Genomic DNA, 9,686 nt, shown 5'->3' with positions numbered 1-9,686 from the left:
TCACAGAAGTCAATTCAAACTGTCAATATAAGCTAAAGAAAAACAAGGGAGGCAACCACATTAGCCTGTTTTGCATCATTTGGGAGGAAAAATGTCTCGGGGGCATGAATAAGCCCCTTTTGAAAGCGATGATATCTATTACTTAAAAAAAAGGCAAAAAGTTGACTGGAAAGCATCCTGGAGAGCAAATACTCTGACAGGTATTAGGTGTTTTAACTTTTTATTAGAGAAGTTGAAAGTTTAATTTCATTATTGATGAGAACATACTTTTCTCTGCTTTGTTCAGAGGAACACAGAATCAATTTGTACAAGCATATACAACAATTCAGTTGGTGTGTGGTGTCCCAAAATCAGTAATCTGATTGGTTCGAGACTACCAGCTTTCCTGGGGCTCCTCTCAGCGTTAGCAGCCAGCCCGTCTGCTTTTCATGCGCTGTCTGCAACACCACTACAGCAGGCTGAAAGACCATGCAGATTAACACTGTAGCAAATTGTTTGGATATTTTAACAGACATAAAAAGGTTATTTCCTGATATGAAATTCTGAAAATCTGCATAAATATTTTTGTGTAAAATTAAATTAGTTATGTATTTTCTTTTCTGAAACTAGAAGTTAAAGTATCAAGAATGCCCACATAATTCATATACACATATATATAGACTTTTTTGTTATGCTAAAAGTCTTGAGAGTCAAATTATATTCTGTGCCATACATTTATTTAACCAGTATTGATTTGGCGGTAGGTTATCTGTGTCTGTACGGATAAGTCTTAATTGGTGCTTGTGTATCATGCAAACATAGTTCTAGTAGTCCTGTTTACTAATCTTGTCAAGTGGCAATACTTAGATGATCTGCTCTATAACAGTGTAAATTAGGAGTATAAATACTTTATACATGGTCACATTTACAAACATTTGCCAATAACACTTCACAATCTTGAAGGTGGGATAGTGAATTATAAGAGCTGGAATTGGCTGAAACAATTCCTACAAAGCAATGTCAGGTGTAAACTTCCTTAGTTGTGCCTAACAGAGTTTTCCTTTGAGCACTGATGAGCTTTGGCACAGGAACACTGCTCTACATTTTTCTAATAATTTCCACAACTTTCACAGGAAATTAGCTTCTTGTGGCATGGTAGAGACATGGCACTTACTGATGAGGTAACTTAGATGTAGAAAAATTCCGCAAAATTATTTGTCTAGCCGATCACCACTTCTGCTGATGAAATTTGTCGACAGAGTTTTGTTTTTCTCTCTAGTGCGTGCAGTTGCAGTTAAATTGCTAATGCACTATTTTTTTGCTGCAGCTCAAACATGTCCCAATGCATCACGAAGCAGAGTTGTTAACACCAAGCTCACTTACTTGTGATGGTATTTTTATAGCGAACATGTTTAAGTTGTATTGCCAATGGTTAAACTCTGCCTTACCGGAATGGTAATTTTGGTGGGTTTGTAGCTACTTGTAGTTGACCAAGGAAATTCAATATGTGAGCTAGAAGTATATAAGTCAGTGGTTTTGGGTAACAGCTTGTTTATACAGAAAGGGGACAAACACAAAAGACGACTTTCTTCCATGGACTTTGTGTTTAGATGTCTGGGGTGAGCTTTTGATGTTATGGGTTTTGCTGCCTCAGTTTGTGTTCTAGAGTTTCATACTATTGTTGCTGGTCTGCGGTCCATCTCGGCTTCCAATTTCACCATCTGCTGCATCTCCTTCGCCTGTAACACCAGAAACATGGCCTTACATGTGGAAATCACCTCCTGAAGGCATAGAACATCCCTGGCCTCTCTTCTGTAAATCTGATGCTGTGAGTATGTACCATTAGCATCAGCATAGCCTGAGATCACCTGAGGAAGGCAGAATCATGGATTCTACCCGAGACCCACTGAATCAGAATCTGCATCTTAACACACTGTGGACTAGCAGTTTTATTGCTAGCTTTATCCAAGGGCCAGATAAATTTCTATTGAATGATTACAAAAAACGTTTTACATAAATGTTAAAGGCACACTTTAAAATTAAATACCCATTTCATTTGAAGTTATTTATTACATGTTCTCACAAGCTAATATCTTTTAAAAGTATGATACTTTGTAAAACACTGTGTATTATGATGGGAGAATTCTCGTGATTTGTCTGCAATGTGTTAATAGGATTCCCAGGATATTTTTATGTTCATTAAAGCTTGAGAAGAATTGGTCTACATAGTTCCAGGAAAACCATTTGAAAAGAGGCTGAGCAGATCACTTGATATTTAGACTAGGTTGTGTCCAAATGTGTGTTTGATTTAGTTTCTACAGATTGACATGTTGCTTGACTGTGCATAGATTACTTGATCATTTTTAGAATAAGTATTGCTTGTGCATGATTTATTCACAAATAGCCTGAAATTTAATTAAAATTCCTTCCCTTGGAATCTAACTGATGGAGAAGTTTAGTTGAGAGGATATTGGTTTGGCTGGAATATCCTGCAAATAGAATGTTCCAGGAGTATGTAGGGTCCCTGGAATTCTATTGTCCAAATCTATCCCTACAACTCTCGTTTCTCTGGGATAATTACTTTTTTACCACTTACCCCAGGATATAGGCTATGGTGAGCTCAATCTCATGAATTAAGAGTATCACTAAGACAACCAGCTAATGTGGGAGGTAGGAAGAAATCAGATGGGGACAAGGTTCTGGTGACAAATAATTGATAGACAATACAAGGAAAAACAATTGGTTCATTTCAATGTTACTTTCCATCTGGATACTTTTGCCCAACCATGTATCTTTTGGGGGATTAAAGTTCCCCTCTTCTCTTTTAGTGACAAACCACTTTGAAATATAAGACTTTTAAGAATGAAATCATGGATATATAAAGATGTAAATCAGAGGAGGATATTTGAAGTTCTTGATGTTACTATTGATGTCAACTTAGATATTACAAATAAAAGATCAGTAGGAGGTTTGGTCAACTCTATAGATCATATCTTAAATATGTAAATGTCCCAAAGTCCTGTATAAAATTAGTTTAACCCATGAACCATACAGTGATTTTCTTATTCTTATTTTTATGTTAAAAATTAAAATTTCATTTTGCTGAGGATGACTGGCTATAACAACACCAAATAATTATATCGTTCTGCTTACACTTGGGATGGATGGTTTCCTCTGTCCAGATATTTTTTATGCCTAAGGTATAATATTACTCTAATAGAGAAATGAAGAAATGGAGAAAAATATACAAACATGAAACTATGACAAACGGTATTCATAAAAGATGATAGTGAAACATTATAAGCACTAAAAATTAAATATATTTTATATTTTGTACGTAGTAATAAAGGATTCCCTATGCTTCTCCCCTTTGAGCATTTAAAGACAAATTGAACACAGTTGAGAAGGAAGAACCATATGGCATTAAAAGATTATTCCAAGAGCAAAGTTCTCATATGAGCAGGGTGACCATTTATCCCCTTTTGCATGGGACAATCCCAGCTTATGTCTATAGTGCTGGCAATTATGAACAGCACCATTCTTTTACTCTCAAAACTCTCCTGGTTCAAACAATCAATTATATGGACACCTTAATTATGATGGGTGATTAAGGTCTTTGGCAGGCTGGATCTAGCAGAAAGCATGACAAGAGTCATTGCAGAGCGCCATTATATAATGCTCCTGCACACAGACCATAGCTCTCTGTCATTAAAACCACTGATGAGCTTTTAGTGAGATGCTTTAAAAATTAATTCCAGTCATAGTAGTGTTTGTGAAACATCTGAGTCCATGACCATGCTTATTTGTGGTTGGCCCAAATGATAATGGTTCTTGCTGCCTGGGTATGTCTTCATTACCAAGACTCAAGTTTCCCAGTTTGTGATAGGAAATGCTGCTAAAACTCCATCATAAATAATTCTTTAAAGATTTGGGGCATTTCAGTTTGAAAATTACGTTAAAAATCCAAGCATGAAAGAATCAAGCTTTTATATCCAAACCTTTGAAATAATAATTCGTTTATGACCAGGATTCCATAAATCATATCAAAGCAAATCATAAATGGAAACTACTCCGAGAATGCTGACATAGTTGAGAAGGAAAGCAAAGTCTCACTGATCAGAATTTCAGTCCTACCTTGAGTTTGGGACACTGCGTGACAGGATTTCAAAAGCTGTTTGCACAAAAATAGTCATGTCAAAATTGAGTCATACATACAAAACAAATAAAATAAATGAATACTAAAGTGAGCTTGAAAAATGAATGCAAAAACCATATACAGAAAAGCAAAAGGCTAAGAATAAAACATGTATACAACCATCACTGACACCTTTTCCCAAGTTGATCTCAACATAAAAAACAAAAACAACAAAAAACAATCGATGCCTGTTAGCCTGGACTATGCCTCTCCTCTGCAGTAGTGAGTGGGGAGCTCTCTCTCCAGTGAGATCTCTCACCTCTCCTATAAAATGATTGGAATGATGACAAAAACCAACTCTTAAAACTTGGGTGTGAAGGAATGAAGCTGTTAGTGTTTGAAATGGGGATGAGGATGTGATGTTGTGTGGTTGGGATCTCTATGGGGAAACTTAAACAGAACTATGGAATTTTATTAGTAAACTAGAGGTCGAGTGCATGAAATTCATGCACAGGGGAGGGGGTGTCACCCAGTCGAACCTGCACCCTCTCCAATCCGGGACCCCTTGGAGGATGTCCAACTTTCGGTTTAGGCCTGATCCCAGGGATTGATCAGGCCTAAACTGGCAGTTGGACATCCCTCTCACAATCCTGGACTGCTGGCTCCTAATCGCTCACCTGACTGCCTGCCTGGTTGCCCCTAACTGCTCAACCCCGCTGGCCTGATTGCTCCTCAATGCCTCTGTGTGCCAACCTGATCGCCCCTAACTGCCCCCTCTGCCAGCCTACTCACCCCTCATTGTCCCCCCTGCCAGCCTAAACACCCCCAATTGCTCCCCCCTGCTCGTCTGATCACCCCAACTTCACACCCCCCTGCCAGCCTGGTCATCCCTAACTGCCCCCCTGCCAGCTTGGTTGCCCCATGAAGCCTGCTGTTCAGTTGTTTGGTTGTCTCTCACTAACCCCCCTGCCAGCCTGGTCGCCCCTAACTGTCTCCCACCCTCATTGGCCTGGTCACCCCACGCAACCTACTGTTCAGTCGTTTGGTCGCCCCCAACTGCCCTCCTACCCCGCTGGACTGGTCATCCCCAGCCGCCCTCTCCCCCCTACCCCCTCTCCCCGTTGGCCTGGTTGTCCCAGTGGAGCCTTCTGAACAGTCATTTGGTCATCCCTCATTAACCCTCCTGCTGGCCTGGTCACCCCACATAGCCTGCTTGTTTAGTTGTTTGGTTACCCCTCATTAACCTCCCTGTTGGCCTTTGTTGCACACAGCCCACTTGTTCAGTCGTTTGGTCATCCCTCACTAGCCCCCCTGCAAGCCTGGTTGCCCATGCACTCTGCTTATTGAGTTGTTTGGTTGTCCCTCACTAGCCCACCTGCAGGCCTGGTAGCCCCATGCAGCCTGCTTGTTCAGTTATTTGGTCATCCCTCACTAACTCCCCTGTTGGCCTTGGCTGCACGCAGCCAGCTTGTTTAGTCATTTGGTCATCCCTCACTAACCCCCCTGCCAGTCTGGTCGTAGGCAGCCATCTTATAAGGGCATGAGGGTCGGTTTGCATATTACCTCTTTATTATATAGAATATATGATTGGCTGACCAAGTAGGCAAGGCCGTTACGTGGCCTTAAAAAGGACATATGAGTTAGGATCCAGAAGCAGGCAGGACCAAAATATACTAAAACTTGATTGTTTCTGCCAGTGCCCTCCATATGGGTCTACCTAACTAGGACCCACTCCATGCTTTGCTTTGGGGGAAAGGGAGAACTTAAAGGAGTAGGGTCACAGGAAAGCAGTAAGAAACCTGAAGGGATACTATTGGAGAATGTTAAAATAAATTTGTCTTTGGCTTAGAGACAGAAAGCTCTTGGGATTCAACAATGGTTTGGGAGATTTTTAGGAAAGTTTGTGGGGTCAAATTTATCTGGAGGACAGGAACTGTTTTCTACTAGTGAAATGATTAATTGATTACAGAGGTATCTCTCCTACATGGTTTCAGACCTTGTCTTATGAGAGGGGGGGAAAAAAGTCACTGTTTGTACCTTCCCCATTGTGTCTGTGAGAGTGTTGTAACATATTGACTAACTGAATTGAGGACAAAAAATATATACTAGAAAGATCTGATTGACTTTGTTATAGAATAGGTCATATTGGTATGGCAAACCTTAACACAGAAATTTAAGTCCAAATTCCACATTTATCAAATGCATTGATATATCTTGAATTTCTTTTCATTGAATTTAGTTAAATCTCCATCAAACCTCAAGCCTCCTCATGTTCTGTGTTTCCCTAAGCTTCAGTGACTTAAAGTATCATTTGTGGGTGGTAGACGTTACTTATAACATATTAAAAGGCATTATATGAATTTTTAGAACAAAAAACCACAATCCTCCCAGTATGATCCAATCAACACAGTTACTACTAATCCAATAATTTAATGCCAGAAATCTGGTATGATTAGAATTATCCATGTCTTAGGATAAAAGCTCAAAGTTGTTTTTTTTTTAAATGTACTTTATTTAGCACTGAAACTAAAAAACACTAGGTAATTGTATTCCCTAGCTCTGAAAAACACCATTATTACAGTGATGAGTAATTTTTAGCACATTTACAGTCTTTAGTCAAACTTGTTGCTAAGCAACATAATCATTTCTAAGTTGTTTCTTAATTTAGTTAACTGAAACATAACCGTGCCTTTCCTTCATTGTGCCTTCTTCTAAGGCATCCTTCTCTCACCCAGACCCGACCACTAAAGCAGATTCTAATGTTTTGGAAAGGGTGGCTTTACCTTTATTCATAGTCCCATTTCCCCAGAGAACATTTCCTGAGAAGTGCTTTAAGAGCAAAAACATAAACTAGGTAATTTGTACCAGAACTTGATGTAACCTATGAGTTGGTCAAATGGCTTGGACCCATGGGATAATAAACATTGATTGTCCCCCTGTGGACTGTTCATGAAAAGAAGCATTTAGCTGAAAAGGAAATGTGAAACATAACTCAGAAGTATAGTCACAAATAAACCATCTGTCCCCCAAAAGTAAAGAATCTGAAACAAAATGAATTTATTTGTTATCCAATTGCAATGTACAATAAAACCAGATTTCAGATTTTATGGTGTTGTTTTACTTTCTCAAAGGTATATTTTTTTAGTGTAATCTTACTTAAGCGTTCTTCAATGGGAGTCATTGGCTCTGAAAAAAATATACCTTAACTAGGATTGCTTTACTGATGGGAGGAATCAGGAAAGAGCAAAGCAGTGAGAGTAATTTCATCTTTCAAGTTTCTAGGCAGAAGTGAATTATCTATAAATAATAACTTCCAAACAGCTATACCTAAAGAGTAAAGTTTGAACTGAGACAAATTTAAACTGCTATTGAGGGTCCTTTTGCATTATATGCTAGAGATATTTCTATCAATTGAAATGAAACTGTGGATGGCTGATGAGCTGGGGCCTGTTTGAGATTGATCCCATCTGTACCATGCTTACACATACATGTCTCTAGGAGCTGGGCATATGCCTGATGGCCTTAACTGAACAGGTGGATTTTGGATAACTTTTTATTTATGTGTACTTCTCCATTTAGTGTTTTCCCTTGCTGGAAAGAAGCACCAAGATTTTGGTAACCACTCAAGTCAAGTGGTTTTCAGAGTTGTGGTGGCTCATGCCTTTAGGTCCCACTTGTAAGACCTAGGAAGGCTTTCTAACTGCATTTTTAGGTGGAGCTTGACAATAGGTGGTTTCTCTCATTTGCTTTTTACATATAACATCACTTGCCTCTAGGTTGCAAATTATAAACACACAAATGAAAATAGAAAAACAATTTGTGACCTCTCCTTTTTCCTCCTCTCAGCAATGTCATTCTGAGAACCCCCATAATCTATTCAAATAATGAGTTTTGATTCCCCCCCCCCCCCCCCCCAGCCACATTCCTCTTCTGCTTCAAAAAAGAATGCTTTCTGCTCTAGATGGATGCGACCAGGAAAATACTGTAAGAGGCACCGCATTTTTCTAGCCACCTTTCCACGCCACTGACAGACACGGGCATTAGCAGAGTGGTCCTTGCAGGCCATGTGGTCTGTGCCTTCCAAAGCTGGCTGGCTTTTTACACTTTTTAGGTGAAATACCTGCTCATTCTGTTTCTCTAGGAATTCTAGGTGTTCAAGCTGGACTTTTTTCAATTGATCCATTTCTTTGGACTGTTTCATTGCGAGCTGCAAAAAAAACACACCAAAAAACCAAACACAATTCTGATAAACTTTGCATTGTAATCTTAAAACTTATGAATGAGAAATGATGTGCAAGTTTACCATTAAAGCGAGAGAGATTATAATAAAAAAAATAGTATGAAAACAGGGAAAGTTTAGACCCATAATTCTTACTGGGGAACTCTCTCCTGCTAAAATCTGAGAAAATAATATTGCATTTTCTATATAAAGTGGTTCCATATAATTACCTTAATGATTTCAGAGAATGATCATTTTAGCTTTCAGAGTACAGAGAAGCTAGACTGTTTAATGTACAGAAAAATAAAATTAAGCAAATTATCTATAAGTTTGATATTTAAGCATGAGTTATTATTTATAGTTTTTTAGGGAAGAATGCCAAGAAAATTATAAAATACTTACTCTCTTTCTTTCTTCCAGAAACTTTTTAGTGTTGCTGCTGTTTAACTCCCTGACTCGCCTAAAAGTAATAGGTACAAATAACAGTTGGTATGACATTGGCTGGGGTTAAATAAGAAAGTTATATTCAATTTCATTGTCTGGATAGAATCATCACTTTCTTTTCCTGATTTTTATTGTGGAATTTTGAAACATGAAATGAACAGAGAAAAATATAAAAAGAAAATGAGTAGCCATCACTCAGATTAGTCAATATTAATGTTCTGTCACATTTGCCTCATATTTTTAAAGAAAATAGTGTTACAGATATCATCAAAGCCCCCTTTGTATTCTTTCTGATTCCCTTTCATTCATTCCTCTCTCCACACACAACCACTCTGCTGATGTTGTTATATTTTGTATGTTTCCCATTTACCTAAATGGTATCGTATCTGGTTTCTCTGTATAAGTTATCTCTTAGCCTTGGTGTTTCAAGCTCTTCCATTATTTTCATGTGCTATATGGCTATTTCTCATTTATGAATAGACTACTATGTTTCCATTTTGCCATTAATAAATAGTAGGTTCTTTCCAGACAATAAAGCTACAATGATCTGGTGCATTGGGCCTTGCGATGCTTGGCATGCTAGGTGTCTGTTGACTGAGGAAGTGAACAAAGTATAAGGCATATCTGCTTGTGCATGCAGCAAAGCCTTCTCTAGATACTCAGACTTGCAGGTTGGAAGGGTATGAACAACTTCTTTCAAAGCAGTGGTCCCAATGTGCCCTCCCATCCATACAGTCAGGGGGCTACTCTTTTCCATGTCTTGGGTGGTCCCATCACACATTTGCTTGTCTGTTAGTTTGTTAGGTTTTGTGAAATGGCATCACCCTGCTGCTTTCACTGTAGCTCTCTGATAACCGGTGAGGTGGAGTGCTCTTCACGACTCAACAGACCTAGAACGGACTGAATTTC

The 9,686-nt window shown here is 38.8% G+C and overlaps 1 protein-coding gene across 7 annotated transcripts in view; it reads right to left on the bottom strand.

The window, feature by feature from the left end:
- Positions 1–203: 203 nt before the first annotated feature.
- The window catches only part of PLCB4 (phospholipase C beta 4), a 365,947-nt gene continuing 356,464 nt past the window's right edge, over positions 204–9,686 (bottom strand). For 5 of the 7 annotated variants that reach the window (XM_036417991.2, XM_045574870.1, XM_036417990.2 and 2 more), the window contains 4 exons: positions 8,736–8,793; positions 8,235–8,321; positions 4,114–4,150; positions 204–1,718 (listed from right to left, as the gene is read on the bottom strand). In XM_036417991.2, coding sequence (XP_036273884.1) covers positions 1,642–1,718; positions 4,114–4,150; positions 8,235–8,321; positions 8,736–8,793 — 259 coding nt within the window. In that variant the 3' untranslated portion in view covers positions 204–1,641. The remainder of the gene's footprint in view (positions 1,719–4,113; positions 4,151–8,234; positions 8,322–8,735; positions 8,794–9,686) is intronic. The other 2 variants (XM_045574871.1, XM_045574872.1) reach the window with 1 other exon arrangement.

This window comes from Pipistrellus kuhlii, unplaced genomic scaffold (assembly GCF_014108245.1).
Source record: "Pipistrellus kuhlii isolate mPipKuh1 unplaced genomic scaffold, mPipKuh1.p scaffold_m20_p_6, whole genome shotgun sequence".
NCBI lineage: Eukaryota > Metazoa > Chordata > Mammalia > Chiroptera > Vespertilionidae > Pipistrellus > Pipistrellus kuhlii.
The sequence above is the reverse complement of the archived record's forward strand: the minus strand, read 5'-3'. Positions and strand labels throughout refer to the sequence as shown.